The following is a 25,398-nucleotide window of genomic DNA, read 5'->3' as shown; positions in this document are numbered from 1 at the left end:
GATATAACAGAATATAAGTTCCCTGTTGATAATAATTTAAATTGTTTTCAGTTTTCACTGTTACAAAAAGTACAGGAATCAACATCCTGACAAATACATATATCTTTACACATTGTTCAAGTATATCCAAAGGATACATTCCTAGTAGAATTGCAGGTCAAAGGATAGAGGTATTTTAAATTTGACAAGTTGTGCCCTGTTGCTCTTAGAAGGTTGCACCAATTTGCATTTGAAACAAATTTAACTCTAAGAAGAAACCAAGACTTAGACACACACACACAAAAAAAAGACTTAGACACAGTGAGAGTTAAGCAACTTGACCCAGGTTCTAGAAGTTAGTGACTAGTAGAATAAACTTTCAAACTCAATCCTACCAATGCTATTTCTTCTAAGTTACAGATGCCTTGGTTGTATAATTTTGGCTTAAAACTAAGAAGCATCATTTCATATCTTTTTATATTTTTATCACTCAAGCAATAATGATAATTCTTTCATTATAAATATATAGTCCTTTATGGTTTTCAAAACATTTTTACATTCATGTAGTAATCCTATGAGATTTATATTATTTTTTACCTCGAATTATATATGTGAAGAACTGAAGCTCAAAGAAAAAAATCTATAAATTTTAAAATGTACTCAAAAGATGGTGCTTGGCCAATGACCCTATATCCTCAAAACTGCTAAATCTCTCAGGACATAAAAATGCTAGCTGAAAAGGTGCATGGGGGGTATGATATTAGTGGCTTTGAATGTATTGATATTGACATATTATATTCATGAACAGCAGGAGATACACTAAAATATCTGGCATGGGCCCATCACACCTCAAGGTGGTGCCTCGAGATAGTTTTTTGTGTCATTATCTGTGTGTTATGATGATTTCAACATACCTATCTTTTAAGGTTACTCATTATATAATATTTGACCCAAAACTTATTTTAATTTTCCACAATGAATATTACCATCACTGCATTTATAATCACATACCATTACATTTATCACAGTAGTTAAAGGGTATTAACTCTTTTTCAGGAACTCCATATTTCATTCCTTTTATTATATTTATTCTTTCTCTATCTTGTCTTCTTTCCTGTTAGTTCCCTTCATCCTAAGATCAGACCGAATTTTTTACCTCATTTGTCTCAGTTCTGAAGAAAAGTGATCTTTGTATGATCCTTCTGGTCAACTTTTGACTTTAGGTTGAAACTCTGCTATTCTCCTAGTTACCCGAATCCCTACACAAATATATTCACTGAACTTAAATAATCCATAGACATTTCTTAATTTTTTGTTTTTGCTTTGTATTAGTTTTACTAGTATTTTTGGCTTATTTATAAAGTCAAATTGATTATTCCCATTGTATGATTAAAGAAACTGAATTGGAGAAAGCTCATGTGACTTGCTTCAAATGCAAGCCAAAATCTGAGTTCAAATTATTCTTTACTAGTTCCTACTTTATTACAAGAAGTCTCCAAGTTACAAAACAGGTTGTGTTCCAAAAATTCATTTGTAAGTCAGTTAAGTCAGTTATTTGGCACTTGAACTGCATTTACCACAGTGGGAAAAAAATGTTATAAATGGTGATTAGATCCCTAGCTGGCCTACAAGAATCTATTTAACTCCTGTGCAACTACAAAATAATCCATTTGAAATCTTTTAAAAAGGGAATTATAGTTGTGATTTTGGTTACAAAGAAAAAGAAAAATTATTTTTCCTGAGAAAAAGCAGATTTAATTAGAAGATAGGGAAACATGACAATTATGGCAAGTCAAGGGGGGACTCCAGGTAATATGAAGGGTATTAGAGGTTGATAGCATTCTGTCTTAAACCCAGTTTCATCTTAAAACTTTGAAGATATTTGTTGTTATTAGATGCTGCTTACTAACTTAACTCACCTGACAGCTATGGTTAGAGTCAGTAGGATTGATTGAATTAAATACTTAGGAAAAAATAGACTGAGATGGTAAAAACAAGCCAACAAATCAGAACTGTTCCTTCCTTCTATCCTAATGGAAAGAGAAAGAGTTGTTGATTTTCCCCTGCAGTCCAGCCTAGTAGAGATCCCATCAGCTGGGACAGCTTGGCTGAGGTCTGCAGGCTTTGGAATATCCATTGCAGGTAGAGGTTGGAGAATATCCACTGCAGGTATGCCTTTAGTGATTTCTGTGAATGGAGTATTTGTACAGTGTGATTTTTTAATTCTGGGAAATAATTGCATTGATCTCATCTAGCAATTGCTTCCTATGTTATCTAGTACGCAAACATCTTTAATTTCAATTAACTTTTTAACACATTGCCACACTAGAAAAAAAATTTTTTTTCCCTGGGGCCACGGTGTTTTATTATGAAAACAGAATAAAAACTTTGAAAACAAAACGATCCTTTCTAATTTAATGATAAATTTGTTATTTTTTATTGTTTTCTGTGCATGAGTTATATACATCTTAAAAAATAGTTCACGGGACTCCCAAGGTAAAGAGATGTGTGAGTTACATACGCTTCATGAGGCTCAGGGCTCAAAACTAGTGTGAGTTAAATATAACTCAGATGGCAGTTAATGTGTTAAAAAGTCAAGTGCTTCTCTAAATATTCTTTAATTTGTGTTATATTGTTTTCAGAGTATTTGCAGACAGCCTGTTCTTTTGTTAACAACAAAAGGGAGGATATATTCTTAAGTAAACAGAAGCTTAAGTGAACAGATCTTGCTGAGATGGCACATTTAGAAAGTGGTGGAAAAAGGATTAGAGTTCATACCTCCTGGGTCAGAATAGTGCTCTTGCCAATCAGTATACCTACCCTACCTTCCTGCTAGTTAGAGAATACATTTAGCTACTGTTGCTTTCTGTTGGATATATTATTTGAATGTTTTATACAAGGCATTTATACCCAAGAGTGGTTTAATGAAGGAGAGGGCAACTGTATTCACTACAATTCAGAATCTCTCTCAAGTCATTATAAAAGGATTTGGGATTGGCAGGCCACTTGGAAAAGTGTTGATAACAGTGATTAGAGAAGTAACATCTACTTGAATTTATACATAGTTTGATGTTTTTAACTGCTTTGTCTTTCCATTAAAACAATTTATAAACAAATTCCTATTGTGTGATGTTTATTTAACTGAATGTGTGTGTGTGTTGAAGACTTCTATCTGAAAGGTAAACGAATAGTGCTAAGTTTGCGTCCTGGTATGGGCATGCTCTGCTCAGAAATGCCCCTGTTGGATAGTTTATTTAGTGGGTGAAAATGTACATAGGAACCTTCGTCATGGGTGATCTAGGTTTGTCAGTGAGATTACCATGTACTCGGACTGAAAAGAGATGATTTCTTCTGGTTACCTGTATGTTTGCCAGAGGTGGGAGAGACGGGGGAGAGATTTCTCCAGAATCTGTTTTGTTTACTTAGAAGAATGACATGCCAAAAGGGTTAATGAGTCAAATTATGGTTTCTTTTTTTCTTATTGGCTTTCATGTATACATTAAATAGACCAATGGCATTTGATGATCGTTTTTCTTATAAATTACCAGATTTCGTGTGTATGTTGCTCAGAGAGTGGAGGGATGGGCAAGGAGAAAGGGAAGAGGTTGTCTGTTTTTGCTTTTCTTTATTGACTATACATATTTGCTACTGGTAATTTGAACAGGTAAGGATTTTCCTTTATATTGAAGGCCTGGACCCATTGATGGAAGGAAAAAAGTCTCATTTGAAGCAAATCTCATCCATGGTATTATTTTTCCCATGTGAAAGCAATGTTATCTATAGTATACGTATAACATAGAAGACAAGTGAATAATTCATGGACAGTTTATGTGGTATGTTTATTAATTATTTAGCCATTACATTCATTGATTTAGAGGCTAAAACTTTTGCATCTGATATTTTGATTACTAGAGTTCTTAGCTGACTAGTTTTTATTTTCTTTTATTTATTCTTATTCTGGGACTTGAGTGACATAGAGGAAAAGTCATATGTTCTTGAGACTTTTCTAAGACATAAAACATTCTTAAGATCACTCAAATTATTTTAACCTATACAACTAATTGCCTTCAGAGTGGTCCTTCATTTTACCCATCATTCCTAAATCAGAACACCCCACTATGATATTGTTGAAAGCTTGAAGGATGGTATTTATATCCTCTCCTTTCCCATTCCCAAAATGTTCTAGTTATTAACTGATAATTTGCACATCTAGGATGGGGCGAGAAGGAAGGCACTGAAAGGAGACGTCAGTGGGGGAAAAGTGATCAGTGGAGGTGAGAGATGGTCCCTAAGGTGCATGAAGTAGCTAGAGGAAAGAAGAGGAGTGCCAGTGTGTTGGCTAGTTCTGTTGCAGTTGCTGCTGGGTTTCTACCACTCTCTCAGAACTGCTTCAGGAACCTTCATTTTCAAACAGTAGTTTTTAATTATTTTACTTGTCTTTGCTACATATTTGCCTGCCTGACTATAACTGGGTGATTTTATATAATTTACTTTCTTAGGGTCAAGAAATTGGAGCATGGCTATGAGAAATGGAAACAATGACTTTGTGGTTCTGAGCAATGGCAGCATTGCAACCAGTGCTACCAACCCAAGTGTCCTCACCCCCTGTGATGGAGACCTTGCAGCCCCACAGCTCACACCCAAAGAAGCAACAAGAACAAAAGTGAGTCCAAATGGATGCCTGCAACTTAATGGCACAATTAAATCATCCTTTCTGCCTTTAGACAACCAAAGAACACCTCAGATGTTATCCCAATGCTGCCATCCTTGCCCATACCATCACCCTTTGACTAGCCATAATAGTCACCAAGAGTGCCATCCTGAGGCTGGCCCTGCAGCACCCTCTGCTTTGGCCTCGTGTTGCATGCAGCCACACTCCGAGTATTCTGCATCTCTTTGTCCACATCATTCACCTGTGTATCAGACTGCGTGCTGTCTTCAGCCCTCTCCATCCTTCTGCCTGCATCATCCGTGGCCTGACCATTTTCAGCATCAGCCTGTGCAACAGCACATAGCCAACATAAGGTGAGTCGTCTGAAAGTTTTTCTGGCCTTTGGCATTCAACTAATTGAATGTGGATGTGACTACTTGTGTTTATTTCTCCAAAAGGAGAACAGAAAAATATGTCAGGGAAAGAAAACTTATGAAAATGCATATTTTGGGGATTGTGTGAAGCCAACTACAATGCAAATGAAATAGTATAGTATTTCTATTTTATCCGTTGATTTCTTAGTCAAATCCTCCCTACCTAAATAGGAGTCCTTTATTTGCTGTTACTCATAGTGATCACCTTTATGAAAAAGAAGTACAAAACCACTTGCTTCCTTATGCTTCCTTATAGCTGTGCTCACAATTTCTATTCCTATGGTTTAGGTGACTATGTTGAGATCAGGTGAAAGCAAATATTCCTTTTATAGCAGATGAAACCTATAAATCTGTAGCACAAGACTTTTAAAAATATTGTTTGTAAATCATTTTTAGATCTGGTAGATTGAAAAGTACTAGAAAAATCTACATAATTGCCAGTCCTTATCCCCATCTAGCCCATAATTTCTCTGTGGGATTCAGCTCTTTTTCCCATGGGTAAGTTAAGTCTCATTCAATGCAGGTGAGCAATGGTAATAGATTTTATAAAATACTAAGCACTTTGTAGAGACCAAGTATTATTTTACATTTTTAGGTAATAAAAAATTTTAAATTATCCAGAAAGAGAGCATTCTCTTTTTAGAATTAGGGTACAATTTACACACAGGGAAATGAACAGATCTTAACTATTCAGTTTGATCAGTGTTGACAAATGTATACGTAAGTGTAATCTACACCTTGGTCTGATGCAGAATATTTCTATCACCCCAGAAAGTTTCCTCATGCTCCTTCTCAGTTATTTCCACTCTCTTTTTTTTTTCTTTTATTTCAGCATATTATGGGGGTACAGATGTTTAGGTTACGTATGTTGCCCTTGGTCCCCCTCCCCAAGTCCGTGTTTCAAATATGTCCATCCTTCGGGTGGTGCGCATTGCACTCCTTGTGTATACAAATATTTCCACTCTCTTTACCAGAAGCAATCACTATATTGAATTCTATTACCAAAGATTTGCTTTGCCTGCTCCTAAAACTTCATATAAATGGAATCATACAAGATGTACTCTTTTGTGTTTGGCAATTCAGCATAACGTTTTTGAGATTTATCTAATTATTGCATGTGTTAGTTTATCTTTGTATTGCTGAATAGTAATCCACTGTATGCATGTAACAAATTCACTTTGCATTAAAGAGTCAGACACAAATAGGGATTAAGGGATAAATACTTTTCACTTTTATCAGGTTTTGAGCGTTAGAGATTATCTGGTTTTACTCTTTTAAAGAGAGGAAGAGAAAAGGGGAAGAAAAAGGGAAAGAGGGTGGGGAGGGGGAAAGGGAGGAGAGCCCTTTGCAGCATGTTTCTACAGTTTCAAATACATTTTCCATATTGGATTTAAGTGTCTTTTAATTGAGAAATTCACCAAATTCACCAGAGCCATTTCTTAGAAGGTTTATTTTGACAGCATTGTGTTACATGGCCAGTTATAGACTCGTTCCATTTTGAATCAAACTGTATAAATAGTTGATTTTAAAATTATATAATCATAAATAGTGATGTTTTTGAATCATAAATTATATGGTTGTAGAGTGTGAGATGAGATATATAGTTCTACATTTTGATTGATCCCTCCTTTAAAAAAATGTCGTCACAGATTAAAGCTACAGGCAAATAACCAATTCTTTCAATATGGCAGAATGTGCGAAGATTTTCAGGATTTTGACTTAGCATCTCTCAATGATCTAATTCAAAAGAAATGTAAGCCTTATGTGCACTTTAGATAGAATGGCACCAAAAACAGACTGCGAGGTGGTTGGTGGAGCTTGTCACTGCCCTTGGCTGTGGGGTCATTACTGGCACCGAGTCTTTAGCAGTCATGGAGAACTCACTTGAGATCGCGCATGATTACTGGATTCCTATCCCTGTAGGATCTGCCTTGGATGCTAGAGAGAAAGAACGATAAAAAGCTGACTACCTTCCGGAAAAAGAGTATGTTATCGAAAAGGGAATTGAGACCCAACAAAGAAGTTACCTGGAAGTAAATGCTGTGTCTGAATTACTGAATGCTCACATTTTGAATGTCATGAGAGAAAGAAAAACACTTTCATTATTCAGTTTGAAAAAAAAAACCCTAATTTTAAAAATGCCATATTTGTCTATCAAGAAAAATTGTAGAATAGTATGAAAGAATGCTAAAGTAGAATAGTATGAAGGAAATTTTTCATGTTTAGAATTTTATCTTAAAAATTTGAGCCTTTGTTTAACTATTTGTAACAGATATGGAATATTTTAAAGATACCTTCAAGGAACAGTATGTGTCTAGTTGTGTCTGTTGCATACTTTATTGTGCTTCAATAATTATATTACTTCCCTATTTCCTACATTTATTTATATAATCTACAATATTTACTGAATACTTACATGTGCCAGGCACAAGGATGTAATTCTAAACAAGTTGAGACTTCTGTTTTGCCTTTATAGAGATATAAGCTAGTAGGATGGGAGACAGTAAAACAAACAGGCTAGTACAATATTGTGATGAGTACAACAAAGAAGGAGCACAAAGGGCTGAAGATGAATAGAAGTCACAAATGGAGAGAGCACAGAGGGGCTGCTTTGCAGATAGTCGGAACAGTTTATGCAAAGACTTACAAGGTAGTGTGCGCTCAGTTCCAGCACAGTTCTATATGGCTGAACCCTGATGGAAGAGACTAGTAGCAAGAGGAGAGGTAGACTGGGACCAAATCCTGAAGGGCGTTTTAACCACGTTCAGGGGATCGTGAGACATTATCCTGAGGCCAATGAGGAGCCACTATGGATTCCCATTTCCCTCCCTCTCCCCTTTAGTACAGTAGGTTCTCTTTTATCCTCTCTTGATTTTTACGCTCGAATAAATCTTTCTAAAAGATTCATTGTATCAGGCATCTATGTGTGCTTTTTTCTTTATAAAATTCTCTTTTAATCTTTTTGTTGTTGTTGTTGTTGAGACAGAGTCTCACTTTGTTGCCCTGGCTAGAGTGAGTGCCGTGGCGTCAGCCTGGCTCACAGCAACCTCAGACTCCTGGGCTCAAGCGATCCTATTGCCTCAGCCTCCCAAGTAGCTGGGACTACAGGCATGCGCCACCATGCCCGGCTAATTTTTTCTATATATTTTTAGCTGTCCAATTAATTTCTTTCTATTTTTGGTAGAGACGGGGGTCTCGCTCTTGCTTAGGCTGGTCTCGAACTCCTGAGCTCAAGCAATCTGCCCTCCTCGGCCTCCCAGAGTGCTAGGATTACAGGTGTGAGCCACTGTGCCCGGCCTCTTTTAATCTTTTGATTGATAGAATTAAGATCATTGCAAGGATCATATTTAACATGTCCTGTTTTAATCACTTATTGCCAAATATTATGTATAATAGCTTAAAATAGATTTCATTTTAAAGCTTCAGGCTTTTTTATTTGTAGATTCCTATCCTCATGCATGTTGCTCAGCCATTAAATAATATGGCTAATTGGAAACTCTAAGGAATTAAAAAGGGCAGAAAGTAGTGTCTTCTTTCCATGAGGCAAGGCCTATACCAACAAGTCCTAAACCTAGCTGATCATCAGAATCACTTAGGGAGTTAAAACAGTAAGTATAATAATAATAAGTCATTTCTTTTGCAGTAGAAACAATAAAGAACTCTAAGAATTGAGAGGTGGGAAGGATCCCTGTATGTTAGTGACGTTAGAGACAGTCTGGCTGAGAAGGATAGAATATGAGTGGCCCTTGAAGGATGACTAGGAATTAATAAAGAGACTGGAGGAGGCAGAATGTAGAAGGTGGAGGAAAGTTGTAAGGGGAAGGCTTGAAAAAATAAAGGCATATTTAAGAAAGGGTAATGAGAACAGGACTGCTAGAGTGCAGGGTCATTTGGGGTGTCATGAGAGATAGCTTTTCTAATTCTACATCCAGTCAATCTACACAGTCCAGTTGTTTAAAAGCCTACATGGTGATGATCTACTCTTTATCCTCCAGAGAGCTGGAAAACACCTCTCAGCAGCCAGTCACGTTCCATGTGTGCTGGTCGAAACAGGTTTTGAATTATTCCTTTGGGATCTTCTTATTGCCATATTAAAGTGAAAGGGTAATGGTGTTACTGCACAGTTAATAAGGATTTCTGCACCCAAAAATAGCATACAAGAGTTCTAATCTAAACTGTACTTACCTTTTAATTTGGTGTTGCAAAGAAATGTTCTTTATTGTAACAGAGGACTCCATAATTGATACTTGGCAATGCCACAGACTCATTACCATGATAAGGAACTTGTGACATTTTGGAGTACCTGCCAACTGTGTTTTTATTTCTCTATATGTGATTTCATAGACAGATGGTCACTTCGAAAGTTTCCTGTGGCACACTAGAGGAATTAGAGTTAAGAATGCTTGTCAGAGAGTGGACTGTAGAACCCTAGCACTAGCTTAGCTCCTTAAATGTTAGCTAAACATGGTCCTTGCTGTGCCATACATTATGGCTGTATAATTTTTGTAACCTATATTCCTTTTCTCCTTCAGTTCTTTATTCATTTTCTAATTTCTGACTCACTTCTCTCAGAGGTTTTATTTTTATTTCCCCTTAGCATATTAGTTATTTACTGTGAAGGGATCTCTTTTTCTTAAAGTGTAAGACATGAGAATTCTTGTGTTACATTAAAAGAGATAGAATCTACCACTTGAACTCTTGTTCTTTTGTATATGTTGTACCATAACCTCTAGGGATAAAATTACAGGTCTAAGCATCATGTCCCAAAGTGTCTTACTTCACAGCACCTGGCCTACAGTGATACACCCTTTCCCCTTTTCTTAGCCCTGGTGATTTTTATTTTATTTAGCCAGGAAATTTGAACCAAAAATATCACTGTGAACACCTCATCAACATTGTGGCACAAACCTGGGTATTGACACAGATCCCAGAGTCTGAAATCACCCAGAGTCAATTTAAATGTTTCTCTAAGATGTTGGAGCAATGAATGGAGAAATTTAAGGTTAGTGATTCACTTATTTAGCAAGTACTTAATAAGCATTTACTAAATATTAGGAGCTAGGGACAGAGGTGAAAACTGCAAGCCTGCTTCCCAGCGTCAAAGACGTGGAGGTAACGTGGACAAGGTAAGACACTTAGATTTCAGCACAGGCTGACCACAGGTAGATTGTCGTCTTTGATCAGTATTTACTGAATAGCTGTTGTATTCTCTGGAGCTTTTGCTGTATTCTCTGGACCAGTGCTTTTGCACAGGCATTGGCCAGTTTTATATATTAATATAAAAGAGAACCAGACTATACAATTTTACAAATTCATATTCCCTTCTTTTCATCCCTTACCATTGAAAGATTGCTAGTAGCAAAATAATCATTTGTCTTTATTTCTTGATATAAACTATTACCATTCCAGGACTGCTGGACAGGTATCTTTTGCAAGAAGACTGCATTTTTTAGAACTTTGCTGTTCTGTAAGCACCAATAAAATTAAAAATTCAGTGTTTTGGTCACACAGGCCACATTTCAGGTACTCAATAGGAACATGCAGCTAGAGGCTACCATATTGGCCAGCACAGATGTAGAACATTTCCATCACTGCAGAAAGTTTTATTGGACAGAGTTACTTTCTTGGGTCTGTTAAAGCAACTGAGATCCTTTCGCAATGTCCCTGGCACCAAATGGAACTCCTATGATGTAGAGTAACAGCAATATTTGATAGTGAATACCCTTTTTGTCAATATAATTCTAGTTAAATGGAGTTTGATTGCTTGTATTTTGTTTACTACATAACAAAGAAAAGACAAAAGACAAAATCTCTTTTCTTCAAAAAGCTGAAGGACTGAAAGCCTTAGATTAGAAAAAAATTGTATAGCAGGTAAGTAGTATCCTTCAAAATTTTCTAGAGGCCATAGTTAACATTCCACAAAGTCTACTGCACATCATTATTTGGATCAATCTGAAGGCAAAGGTATCATCTTATTGGTTTGTAGTTGGCTGGGCTTTTGATATCTAAAATATAAATGTAAAAACATAGTTTTTCTCAAGTGTAGGTAAGTACAGCTAGCTGGCCTCTAGAAGCAGTCATTAGTGCTACATTGTAAATCTCATTTTTCTTTTCTCAATCCCCTCTCTCTTTTCCTCACTGCACAACATGAAGTAGTAAACGCATACGCTTTGGAAGACATACACTGCATTTGAATCCTGGCTCTGCCATTTGATAGCCTTGTGGTCTTAGGTAAATATTTAATCTCTCTGAGCCTTAATTTCCATCTCTGTAAAAATGGGAGTAACAGTAGCTGTTTTGCACTTAGCACAGTGCCTGACACCAAATATGAGTCCCCCTTCTCTTCTCCATTCTTGTTCCTTTCATTTTCTTCTCGTAAGTTTTTTTTGTTGTTCTTTGATGCCTGTGCTTAATCCTGTTGGTGTTGTTTCAGAAAGAAAGCTATTACTGAGTCCTGGTTTAAATAAATACATGATGTATTCCTTTGCATTCTTATTTATAAAGTACATGCTTCATACCGTCAACCTATAGAAGAGACAAGTGGAAAGATGGTCACTAATTTGCCTTGTAGAGAAGGAAAAGGAGTTGTTGAGAATAAATGGGCCCTCCAGCCCCAAAGACTCAGAACCTTAATACTTTATAATAGTTATGTAATCTGATTATTATAGTTTATTTTAGAAGAAATCTGGTAAGATTTAATTTTGATTTCACTGAAACCAAGGTTTATTTTTACATTCCTTAAAGTAGTCAAATTAACTTTTTAAAAAGCGATAATGTTTATAAAATTTAAAATGTTCCAAGCTTGCTTGCCAAAATAAGTCAGTTTGGCAGTCAGATTGAGGGAAAGCCTGTTTTATTAGTAGGACTTCTTTAGAGAGTTCTCCTTTATATTATAAACGAACAGATTTTAGAGTGTGCTATGCCTCATGGAATGCATTGCACAGTCTTTAATACATTTCAGAACATGAGTCTTGGTCATCTTTTACCTTAATAATAAATGTCAGGAAACAATGCCCTCTTTATTTCATAAAATTAATTAATATAACATTTTGGAATGAAGCAAATATATTCTTTAATTTCCCTCTTTCCATATTCCTGCTAGTTGTTTAGCAGATACTAGAGAATGAAGAAAAAGAAAAGTTCAAGTTTTCTCTTCTGGTTAAAAAAAAGTTTTAGAAGGTTATAAAGTATTTGGCAAACAGGGAGACTTTTTAAAAAGACGTTATGGATCAGTTACATTTCTAATTCCAGGAAAAAGGCAGTTGTTATCTACTGCATCTTCTTGTCAAACTTAAGTGGATTGTTAGTTGTAATTTAGAAGAATTTATAGAACTTAGCATTTAAAGGATAATTTTGATTGCTGTAATATTTTGTGTTCTTTTTAGCAAAATTGACTCTACAAAACTACATTTTTTTTTTAACACAAACCAGATAGTCAACTGATTGCTTGGTATTTTGGAGTTTGAAATATAGCCTAGTGCCTGGGGCCTATTCAGAGCTAAATAAATATTTGTTGAATAAATGAATGATTACAAAAAATATTTCTCAAGACTTCTTGTCAAATATTCACAAAACTTAAATAAAAACCTCGTGAAGTTAGATTGGTCACTCCATCAAACAGCTTATAGCCCAGTAGGAGAGGGATGATGCTGGCAAAAGTAACTCACTTTCTGAGACCAAAATCAGGGTGTAGGGGTTGTATGAGTCCTAAAGAGGGAGATGGGATCATAGAAGAGCTGAGGGAAAGGGTCATGGGAGATGGGAGGGGCTTTTCATAAATGGACGAGAGTTCAACTGCCTGAAATACAGAAACAGGAGGCCTGGAGGAAACAGGAGTGGAGGTAAGGGTGAGGGGTCAACGCCAGCAATCTCCTTTGTCTGGAGAAGGGCCAGATGAGGCATCACAATGTGCTACAGTTGATCCGAGAAGGTTGCTCCCCTGAAAAGATGGATTCTGAATGTTGTGCAATCATCATAAAGCATTTATTAAGTACAAACAGTCCCCAGCTTACAATGGGTGGACTTAACAGTTTTTCAGCTTTACAATGGTACAAAAGCAATAACATTCAGTGGAAAACTATAGTTCAGATTTTGAATTTTGATCTTTTCCCAGACTAAGAGAAATTGATGACCCTGTCCCTGTAGCATCCCCATCATCCAACAATTAATTTTAGTTCAATGCTTCAAACATTCTCCAGGCCCAGTGTGCTTTTAGCTGTGTAAGTTAATGGTGAGTACCTATACAGCCATTCTGTTTTTCATTTTTAGTGCAATATTCAATAAATTACATGAGATATTCAACACTTTATTATAAAATAGGCTTTGTGTTAAATGCTTTTGCCCAACTGTAGGCTATTGTAAGTATTCTGAGTATGTTGATGGTAGGCGAGGCTAAGCTATGATGTTCTGTAGGTTAGGTGTATTAAATGCATTTTGGACTTAACAATATTTTCAACTTATGATGGGTTTATTGGGACGTGGCCCCATTGTAAGTTGAGGATCATCTGCATCTAACTACCTTTATATGCAGTAATTGTATAGTTCTGATACCTTTGATTCACAGATATTGCCCTAAGTTTGTTAAACTATTTTTTTTTTTTTTGTAGCGCTACGTATCTCCAGGGCCTAGCAAGGTGCCTGGCATTTGGTAGACTCTCTGAAATTAATTATTGAATGAACTGAATAGATAATTGAGTGTCAATTGAATGTCAGTCAAGTCCTTCTTATGTAGAGCTTGATTTTATGATGTGATAATTTGATCACAAAAATCAGGCACCACTAGTCTAACATAGATATTTCCCAGATAGTGGGAGAAGGTTTAAAAGGCTTTGTTTCCTTAAAAGTACTGTTTTATTATCGTTGTTTGAGTCTATCTTTGGGGATACCTCCTCCTGTGCTTTAATTCTCCTTGCTCCAAACACATTGGTTTCTGATTTTTAAAAAATTTACAGCCTCATCGGTGTAGAGAAAGAGAATAAAACGTGGATGTGCGGTCTACTACTGCACAGATCTTGAGCTTCTTTTATATTTGATTTCTGGAGCCCCTTTGAAGGGAAACACAGGAGGAATGAGGAGACTCGGTGCCCTAGGGAGAGCCAGCCTGGGAATAACCTTTGTGTTTGCTCAACTCCATGCCCCTCCCCCTCCCCCTCCCCCCCAAATATTCGCAAATCTAGTGTAAGTGACTTACAAGCAATCAGTAGATTATAAAACTGGTGGATGAATCCTGAATTACTGAATAAGAATTTGGACTTTTCTTTGTTCTTATGTATTTTTTTGAATTTAGAAAGCAGAGTAAGGCCGGGCGCGGTAGCTCAGGCCTGTAATCCTAGCACTCTGGGAGGCCGAGGCGGGAGGATTGCTTGAGCTCAGGAGTTTGAGGTTGCTGTGAGCTAGCCTGACGCCATGGCACTTCAGCCCGGGCAACAGAGTGAGACTCTGTCTCAAAAAAAAAAAGAAAGCAGAATAAAATGTAAGAGTCTAAGACCAAATTTGATGCCTTATTCTATGTGAATTTGCTGAGTTGGTTGGTTTAGTTAAATCAGTTTCTTTTTCCCATTTAAATGGTACAGGGCTCTGATAGTTAGCAATAGTTTAAGATTCAAGCATGATGCTTCTTGCAGGAATGTAAGCAATTTATTGTTTCTCAGCACTATTTTGTTGTGTCTGGTAAGAAACAAGAATGGACAGTTAGCATATTCGTTCCTTTGGACCCTGTGTGTATGGCCGACGCCGCGTGTGCCGGCACCTCCCCTTCCTAAAACGCTGCTTTCCTTACTCGTCTGCTCAGAAACCTTCCACAGTGTCCTCAGATCCCTTGACCTGGCACTGGAAGTTTCCCTTAAGGGATGGAGTGTGTTTTGTCGGGGAGGGCAGGGTAGTTCAGGGAGGAGTCTTCTAGCCCTGGACAGGAGTGAGGTGACAGACATCAGTGTATATTACTGTAACGGATTTTTTTCCCTGCACTTTGTTAGAAGTTTGAACAGAGATCTGATTAATCATGCTGTTTCTTTGTTTCCACTTACATATAATGGGGAGCTATAATGGGGTGGTGATTTTTTGGTCCCAGCCAATGCTACATATTCTGAGTCTTTGTTTTTTGAATATTAGTCTGGAACTTTTTTTTTTTTTTTTTTGCTGTCATCCGAGGCCTACCATATAGGCTACCAGAAACTAAAACTACTCCATTATGAAGCAATCCCTACTAAGGATTTATTTAACTATGTTATTTAGTTGTTAAAATGTTTCCCTCTAATGCATAAACTTTACACTGAGCTCCAAATTGCATTGATTTTTTTTCTTTTCCACTTCTTTACACTTGACCTCCTTCTCCCAAAGCTTAAAATTCTCAGTGAGCAACATCAATGTCTGGTGAGTGTTTTGGCTTGAAGATCATAGATTTCATTCCAGTATTCCATGCTCTTAAATTAGTTAAGTTTAATAAGATTTTTCTGGCTTTCTTATGGGCTTTTCTTGGATCTCTTATTAGTGATTATGATTCATATCTTATTAAGAAAACGATATATTATACTCTCATTAAGCATGTTTTGTATAGGGCTCACAGCAACAATCTGCCATAGAAAGGCTTGAGTTTAAGGGTAAGTACTTTATAATTTAGTGTAACTTTAAAATGTAACACATGGGGCTGTTTGCTTTATAACCTCCTACTAAACCATGCAAGTTTAACTTTATGGGCTGAGGAAGAATATTTCTTTTTAACCAGAACTACTTTTCAACCATTTAAAAATATTTTTAATTATCCAATTATCCTTTTCAGAATTCTAATTGCTTTACACTATTTTCTTTACTGTTGGGGGAAAAAAAACATTCTTAGATTCCTCTTTTGAGGTGTGCATTGTACAGGACCAAAGCCATGTGGTATTTTGACCTTTAGTACTGCCCCTCCTCGCTCCCCCTGGTAAGTGGCAGAGACAAAATGTGTTCGAAAATGAATTTCCCATGCCCTGTTTCCCTCACCTTTCAACAAACAGCAGAATAGCCGCCCTTTAACTAGTGATCTGCTAGGCCTTGGAACTCGTCTTAAGAAGAAATAATTAATTAATAAGGAGGAAATGACACCCTGAGACCTCTCCCCCATTCCCCCTCAGTTTTGTATAGCACAATTCCTTTCTTGTTTACTGGATTAACAAATAGCATCATTCTTGCTTGCTACTTGGGACCAGACTATACTAAGAGAAAAGTTTCTTTTTAACCTAAATTGGAACTGAAGCTGTTACATGGAAGTCTGATTTGTTCCAGTTTATGGGATTTTGAATTTGTGTGCTTGGATAGGACAGGCGGAGACCAAGTACATTATGCACAAAACATAAATATATTTTTTGTGGGGGCGGGCATCACATAGAAATGCCTTCATGGGTTACCGGGCTCGGTCACTAATTGAGATAACTGCTAAGCAGATCCAGTGAGTGTTAGGTTTTTCTCTGTAGCATTTCCATCAGATAGATGTGCTTAAGTATCAGAGTTTTGTTTTGTTTTGTTTTTTTTGCTGGAAAATTTTGATTGAGTTGGTATGGGGATTTAAAATTTATACACACTGCACATTTCTGTCATCGTTCGCTGCAGTCTTTTGTCACTTCTTCTCAGCAGTATTCTTAATGTGTCTCCAGGGGAAAATTTGCAAATTATTTAACAGCTAAATTGGAGGTAAGTTATTTTTTAGCTAATAGCCATTGAATGCTTAAGTGGGCTTTAAAATAGAAGTAAAAGACAGAAAAGGAAATTCAGCAGTAGGATTGCCCATAATCCATAGACACTTCAGCCACTTTAGTCATTTTGAAACATATGCTTTATTTTCTCCCTTAGACTGACATAGTCCTGTCTCTTATAAGAGAATGCAATTTGTATATTTAAAGTGTAGATATTCATTATTGAAGGTTGGAACAGTTATAATCAGGGGTCTAGACATATCTTAAGAGAGGTAAATTCAGCATGGTTTTAAATAGATTTTATATTGCACAGTTTAGAAATTAAATAATTTATTTTTCCTTAGTTAAAATAACCTAATACACTCTGTTTAAAAATCATGATTTAAAAGAAAAGCAGTTCTTCATCATTGTGAATTAAGTCTACAAAATTTAAATTATATTATAGAATATACTTAATCAGAATATTAAACATGTTCCTTTAAGGTTTCAAAATGGAAAGAGATGAACATTTTTAAGCAGCGTATCTCTTCTTCTTCCACTTACAGATATATAGGCTTTTTATGGAAATATAATCAGCTATGAATGGCTTCCGTGTTAATGATATGCTTGACTATATATGGTCATATAAGCAATTGAGAATATTTAGTTTTTCATCAAAATTGTAATTTAGGTAACATTGAATTATATTTTATTCTATCATATGAGTATCTCCCTTACATAATTTGTAATTTTTATAACAAAATTACCTTTCTAAGAATTTTGATAATAAATGCTATCATTACTAAGAATAATTCTAAAATATTCCACAATTATGAATAATGGTCTCTGAGTATAAAGAATTTTTAAAATTGTGACATGGAACTTGATAATGTTCTATATTTGTATTGTTGGTAAACAGAATTGACTTTAATGGCATAAAATTGCAATTAAAATTTATAATAACAGTATTAATGATTTTATTGAACTCTTATTATGCCCCAGGCTTTGTGCTATATTTTATATGCATTCTCTGATTTAATCCTGTAAACAACCGAAGGAATTCATGCCATTATTGTCACCTCCATTTTATAGCTGAAGAAACTAAGGTTTAAAAAATTAAATAATTTTTAAAAGATTAATTAAATAGTTAATAGTAAGTGGTAGAACCTGGAATTGAGTCTAGGTCTGTCTGATTTTGAAGCTTTTCTCTTAATCAACTCTATGCTGCTCAAACATAAAAGAATGAATTTTTTTGATATGAATTTTTTTTTTTTAGTTTCAGCAGTAGGTCAAAAAACAGTTATTGAGTACTTACTGTGTATTAGGCACTGTACAGATTCATTCTTGAGGTCATAGAACTGAAATCACACAGGTCACAGATCACACAAATTATCATGAGGCCACAGATGATGTGTCTCAGGCTAATGAGGCTAATGATCTAATCCTTTTTAGATCATAAAAACAACATATTCACAGTGCCGCCTTGCACAGACCCTGAAGAAGAATTCTGCCTCATTTCTCCAACCTGTTGATACCACATTGGTACTGTGCTTAGACACCTTACCTGGTGCAGGATACACAGTGAGTTCTTGGAAATGCCAGTAGCAATTGGAGGAATTGTTTAAACCAAATTCTCTAGTTTAAGTGTTAACACTCTATGCTGTCATCTTCAGGATTTTTCATGCCTTTGTTCAAGCTCACAGGCTACCAAACCCTGCTTGCTTTAAGAGGATGGAAATTGTGCAGACCTTACTCATTCTGATTTCCTGCGTCTGGCATAACTCAGTCCTCACTAACTCCCTAGCATTCATCCCTCAGTAGCTTTTTTCACATACTTCTCTACCTCCAGTTTACTCAAACCATAGTTTACACTCTCAGCCATACATGGGCAGCATCATCTACTACATTATGAAAAAAATTGAAGCTTTTGCTACAGTATAGCATAGTGGTTGAGAGTGTAGGCTCTAGAGTAGGCTGCCTGGGTTTGAATCCTGCCTCTTTAGCTATTTGAGTTTGAGTGACTTACTTAACCTCTCTGTGCCTCAGTTCCTCATGTATGAAATCTATAACCACTTCATAGAGTTGTTTTAAGAATTTTAAAATGTTTTAATATATATCAAGTGCTTAGGGCAGTGTTTGGCACATAGTAAAGTCTGTAGATGTTGAGTATTATTATTTTTAATATCTTACTGTCCTTAATATCTTTACTTTTCGTGGTCTCTTTTCTTTTTAGTGCCCCACACTACCGTCGCTACTCTTACTACCATCTCTACTTTCCTGGCAATGCCAGGTCAGTGCCCTCTTTGACAAACTCAGTTATTTCATCTCTTATTTAGTTCTCTAACACGTAATACCTGTTCACCACCCCTTCTTAAACTGTTTTCTTTTTTGCATTCCGTAACCTTACGCTTTTCTTTCATCTTATCCTACGCACCGTGACCATTTCTACCTTCGCAGCTGATGGAGCTTGCTCTTCCACGCCTTCCCGTGACCGTTGTTTCCATAGCACCTCACTCACTGTTTGTCTTGTCCCCTGTCAACTTTTAAAAATTTCAGATCTCCATTTCCTGCCCTATTTCTCACTGTTATGGTGATGTCTGTATTCACAATAGCCTGTAGATCATCTTCATTTAAATATTCTGTGAAAGTATCAGAGTTAAAAATTATACCTCGTAATCTTTAAAATGAAGCACGTCTCTGTTAATTACATTTAAGTAAGCATAGCCACTTATTGTAACTAGATATTGTTGACTCGGGCAAGATCTCAAACTTTGGAAGAAACTAAGACGCAGGGAAGCAGAATAGTATGGATTTTTTCAAAGTAATCTATTCAAAAGTGACATAATGACATATATTAATAACAGTACCTGAAGTAGTCTTGTTATAGATCAGTGAAGCTTTGTTGTTCATCAGAGGCCTTCTATAGAAAATCTAAGATCTATACCTTAAAAGTCACTCAAACAGATATTTCTAAAACTTAAAGAGAAAAGATCAATTAAATCTCATTTAGGAGTCACTTATTGAAAATATTACCTGGACTTCATTTTTATGTATTTTCCTAAACTTGAGGTACCTGAATTTTAACTATCTATAGTTCTACTTAAACTTTTATCTTTGACTGTCCTAAAAAAGGTGATCCTGGCTGGACATGGTGGCTCATGCCTATAATCCCAGCACTTCGAGAGGGCAAGGTAAGAGGATCACCTAAGGCCAGGAGTTTGAGACTAGCCTGGGCAACATAGCAAGATCCCATCTCTACAAAGTATTTTAAAAATTAGCCAGGTGTGGTGTCACATACCTGTAGTCCTAGCTACTCAGAAAGCTGAGGCAGGAGGATCACTTGAGCCCAGGAGTGCAAGGCTGCAGTGAGCTATGATGGTGCCGCTATACTCCAGCCAGGGCGGCAGAGAAAGATCTTGTCTCTAAAAAAAAAAAAAAAGGGTGATCCTTTAAGCAAAACTAATCAATGGTGATAGAAGCCTGAATTCTGATTGTCTCTGTAGTCAAGATATGATTATTGATTGGAAGGGGGCACAAGCGAGCCTTTGGGGTACTAGGAAATGTCTGTCTTGATCTGAGTGGTAGTTACGTGGATGTGTACGTATGTATGAATTCATCAAACTACACCTCAACCTTATGCCTTTTATTGAAGAGTTGGATGAAATTGCAATGGTTTAAAAGGATAAGCGCTTCCCCCCGCAACCCCCCAAAATCGTTAAACTTCCTTTCACCTTCTTGGTCGGTCTCTATACACTTGGAAGGCAGGGAAAATGCTCTGTTACAAATGTTCATGTTCCTGGTATGGAGTGGGAGCAAGGATAGAGGCGGGGGGAGGGAGAGGAAGATGATTTCCCTCCAGGGTGGTCATTCCCACCTCCTCATAGTAGAGATTTTTGTTGTTGTTGATTTTTTTTTTTTTTGAGACCAGGTTGCCACCTTACTGTTTATACATATTATACACATATATTTCACCCTTGATTTGAAGATGGCAAAGTTTACATTTTTACATTTTTATTTCGGAATCTAGAAAGTGGAGTATTTTGTGGTATCATCACATTCTTGCATGTGTCTTGCCTTATTCGCCTTCCCACTTGCATCTCTGTCAGCCTTTCATCTTCCTATTTTGGCGCGTAAGGGTAGACTTTGTATCTTTTATTTTTTACTGCTCAACAAGTGCTTACTGAATAGGAATTTTTAGGGTGGAGAAGAAATGACAAAAGGAATGATTTAATAATGCTGAGAAAATAAAGGTCCATCCTTAGGCAACAATTCTTAGGGAAAGTAGTAACACATCTTTTCCATCTCTGTCAAAGATGATATAATAGAAGTAAGCCAAGATTTTAGAAAGATTTAAGTTTTCCATATGGAGGAGCCAGATTTAAGGCCAGAAAGAAGGAATAGAAAGGGCGATTTGAACATTATGACAAAAGGGAGCCCTTGCATTCTACACATGTAAACCTTTTCCCTCCGCAGTACCTCAGCTTATGACATACTTCAGGCTCTGGGAAAACTTAGTACGCTCAGCGGACTTGGCATTGCATGTGAGTTTACTTTGTAAGAAATATCTATGCACAAGGAAAGCATATGGGATTCTTGCTGTAATGCTGCCCTTGGGGTTCGTGCAGTTGACCCATTATGAATTTGTTCTGAACGAGCTGAAAGGCTTTTGCAGGTCCCTTTAGGATCTTTGTTCTAGATTATAATTTAGCATGTATACCACGGAGAATTAAAGTTCTTACATTTGGTCTGGGGCCCATTTAATAATCTCCAGTCTCTCACAGACTGGAATGGTTTTCAAGTTACAGATGCAAGAATAACATTGTAAACCCATTAGTTCTCCAAAGGGATTTAGGATTTCCTAAATGTATTCTGACCTGGGACTTGTCTATTTTGAAGCCAAAATAAAATATTTGATTCTGTGAACAGAATTGTTAGGTGCATCAGTCCTACACTAGGACAAATGAAACAAACCAACACTGTAGTATGTCTAAAACTTTAATAAAGTAAAACCCCATGATAATTCAGTGGGCACCTGACTTCCACCTAGCTCCCGTTCTCAAACAGGGACAGACTAAAATTCTTTTTTTCTGACAAGCCAGGAAATGAGGAGACGGAAAATAGATGCCCATATTCCCAGTATCCTCCTAGCTGTTTCCCAAAATCTGGCTAACCAAATGGGTACCAAGTAACTGAGAGACTTCTGTCAACACTATTGTAGTCCTGGAAAGACCCATCAATCTCAGAATCTGCATTCATCCCACTGATAATTAAATACAAGTGGGCAGCTATTGCTAAATGGCATGAAACTATAGCTGGTACCAAGACAGATTTGGACAGTTTATCCAGACCCTGGAAATTCAGTCCCCTAGCTGCACAAGTGTGCCTTGATTAGCTTGTTATTCTCACAATAGTAGGTGCCACATATTTTGTGAAAATGAATTTTTGGATTCTACTTTTTCCCTTAAAACAGGGATTTTCCAAAGGTGATAATTGAAGCATCACAAAGTAATAGGACTTGCCTAGATTATTCAGTAAGTGGAATTGGCAAAAACTAACATTTGGATCAAAGATGACTCTTTAACTGTGAAAGTAGTGATGGAAATTACAAAGGAAAGTTACAACTATTGAAAATTTTAAATACATGTCCAAAAATTCATGTTAAAAACATACCATAGGCCAGGCACGGTGGCTCGCGCCTGTAATCCTAGCTCTCTGGGAGGCCGAGGCGGGTGGATTGTTTGAGCTCAGGAGTTCGAAACCAGCCTGAGCAAGAGCGAGACCCCGTCTCTACTAAAAATAGAAAGAAATTAATCGGACAACTAAAAATATACAGAAAAAATTAGCCAGGCATGGTGGCGCATGCCTGTAGTCCCAGCTACTCGGAAGGCTGAGGCAGGATTGCTTGAGCCCAGGAGTTTCAGGTTGCTGTGAGATAGGCTGACGCCATGGCACTCTAGCCCGGGCAACACAGTGAGACTCTGTCTCAAAAAAAAAAAAAAAGAAAAATACCATAAACTAGAAAAAACATTTGCCACAATTGTGATGTTTCATAGCTTTAATACAGGACTCTTGTAAATAAATAGGAAAAATATAAGTTAAGAGACATAGAGTAATGTACTATGATAACAATTGGGTGATATATAAATAATGGCAAATTAATGGAACATACAGCTACTAAGCATATTTTCAGAAGATTCTAATTACATGTAAAAAGCTCATAATCCAAAGTAGTAATACTTTATGCATCTAGTGTGATCCTGATTGTATACATATTTAATGTGTATATTTAGACACAAAGGAAAAATACTAAAGGGAAATAGATCAAAGAGTTAGGAGGTTTTATCTGTGTAGTTAGAGTATGGGTATTTTTTTTCCTTTGTAATTTTCTGCATTTTCCAGACTTTAAGAAAATTAATGTGTTAGGTTTATAATCAGAAAATAAAACCAATGTTAAAACGGAAAATGTATCTCCTCAATAAAGCTTTGTTCCTCCTTTAAAAATTAAAGTTCATAGTTTAGTTTAAAACATTAAATGAAAAAACCTATGAAAGGTAAATTTTTAGAATAAAAAGATGCATGTGGAAGTCTTAGGAAAAGTCCTTTTGGAGATTTTTAAGTAGCCCTTTTACCTTGAGCACTATGTCATGCTTACTCATCTGGTAAACCCCATCAGACTGGTGAACTAGCTGATATCCTCACGATAAGCACCTTTGATAACCTGGCATTATTTCCTGTGGCCTGGTTCCTTCCCTGACACCCACGAGCACAGATGTGTCACTGGCATCACCAGCTGATCAGTCACCACGTTCATCTAAAGTGAACAGATGGGGAACTCTGCCTTGTCCTCCTTCCAAGCATTTTTGAGCACTTTTTTCATTAAACCATTTATCTAGCAACTTAAAAAGTCTGTCTCTCCAGATGTTAACATAAAGAGCCAACATTATTTTTCAAAACATTTTAAAATGCTAGTTCTTACATACCTTATGAGGGGATCATTTTTACTGCCATTCACATGAAGTATTTCAACACAGAATTTTGATTAGAGAAACCTGGTTCACCAGGTTTTGCCATGCCAGAGTGTTGAAAATACTTCCCAGGAGGCTAGAATATGTGGTGATTTGAATCATCTAAAATTCCACTGGAAAATATAATAGAATTTCACAGCTGGAAAAGACCTTAGAAATAATTTAATCCAACTCTATTTTAGATGAGGAAATTGAAGTCAGAGAGGTTAAAACCCAAGATTAACACCCAGTTTGAAACAGGTCTTCTGATTTCTCATTGTGGTCTTTTTAAAACATTATCCTCAGAATAAGTTCCTAAACATCACATAGTATTTGGAGAACATTGGCATATATAATAGGTTTTGGAGTTGCAAATGGAATCTATACCATTGTAAATCTAATACAATGAACTTAAAGTTTTAGCTGAGTTGCCTAGTGCCAAAGTGTAATAAGGATGTCACTACAGCTTGAGAACACATGTGCCTAGCTCAGTGGGGCTTTCCTCGTTTTTCTTCAGAAAATTCTCATTTTTCCTCAGTTTCATTCTTTTAAGTTTAGTTGATGGTTTTTCTTTCGTTAATCTCAGACTTTGGATGTAAAGAAAACCCTTTCTTTATTTTTTATTTTTATTATTTTTTAATCTCAAAGTATTAAGGGATACAAATGATTTTGGTTACATGAATTGCTTTTGTAATATTATAAGTGCATCCATCACCCAAATAGTGTTCACTGTACCTGTTGGGTAGGTTTACGCCCATTCCCTTCTCCTCCCTTCCCGCTGCTTGGCTTCCATTGAATTTTACTTTCCTCTGTGCACACTTGTGCTCACTGGTTAGTTCCAATTTAATAGTGAGTACATGTGGTGGTAGTTTTTTTTATACTTTAGATACTTCACTTAGGATAATGGTCTCTAGTTCAATACAAATTGTTGCAAAAGGCATTAATTTGTCCTTTTTATGGCTGAGGAGTACTCCATGGTATACATATACCACATTTTGTTAATCCACTCATGAATTGATGGACACCTGAATTGTTTCCACATCTTTGCAATTGTGAATTGTGCTGCAGTAAACATTTGAGTGCAGGTGTCTTTTTGATAAAATGACTTCTTTTCCTTTGGGTAAATACCCAGTAGTGGGATTGCTTGATCATATGGTAGATCTACTTTAATTCTCTAAGGAATCTCCGTACTGTTTTCCATACAGATTGCACTAATTTGCAGTCCCACCAACAGTGTATGAGCATTCCTTTCTTTCTGCATCCAGGCAAGCATCTATTGTTTCGGGACTTTTTAATAAAAGCCATTCTAAGAGGGATAAGGTGATATCTCACTGGTTTTATAATAATTTGCATTTCCCTGATGATTAGTAATGCTAAGCATTTTTTCATATGTTTATTGGCCTTTTGTCTATCTTCTTTTGAAAAGCTTCTGTTCATGTCTTTTTTTTTTTTATTTCAGCATATTATGGAGGTACAGATGTTTAGGTTACGTATGTTGCCCTTGCCCCCCCCGGCCCCCTAAGTCCGAGTTTCAAATATGTCCATCCTTCGGGTCATGCGCATTGCACTCTTTGTGTATGCATATACATGTCCCCTACACCCTCCTCCCCCCTCCCCCCTGCCCAGCATCCAATAGATGTTATTCTTGTATGTGCACTTATGTGTTGATCAGTTAATACCAATTT

The 25,398-nt window shown here is 36.5% G+C and overlaps 1 protein-coding gene across 1 annotated transcript in view; it reads left to right on the top strand.

The window, feature by feature from the left end:
- The window catches only part of DISP1 (dispatched homolog 1 (Drosophila)), a 74,674-nt gene that overhangs the window by 9,036 nt on the left and 40,240 nt on the right, over positions 1-25,398 (top strand). Inside the window, exon 2 of the mRNA XM_012644049.1 lies at positions 4,479-5,004. Coding sequence (XP_012499503.1) covers positions 4,496-5,004 — 509 coding nt within the window. The 5' untranslated portion in view covers positions 4,479-4,495. The remainder of the gene's footprint in view (positions 1-4,478; positions 5,005-25,398) is intronic.

The sequence above is a fragment of the Propithecus coquereli genome, unplaced genomic scaffold (genome assembly GCF_000956105.1).
Source record: "Propithecus coquereli isolate 6110/MARCELLA unplaced genomic scaffold, Pcoq_1.0 Scaffold205, whole genome shotgun sequence".
NCBI lineage: Eukaryota > Metazoa > Chordata > Mammalia > Primates > Indriidae > Propithecus > Propithecus coquereli.
This window is presented reverse-complemented; position numbering and strand designations above follow the sequence as displayed.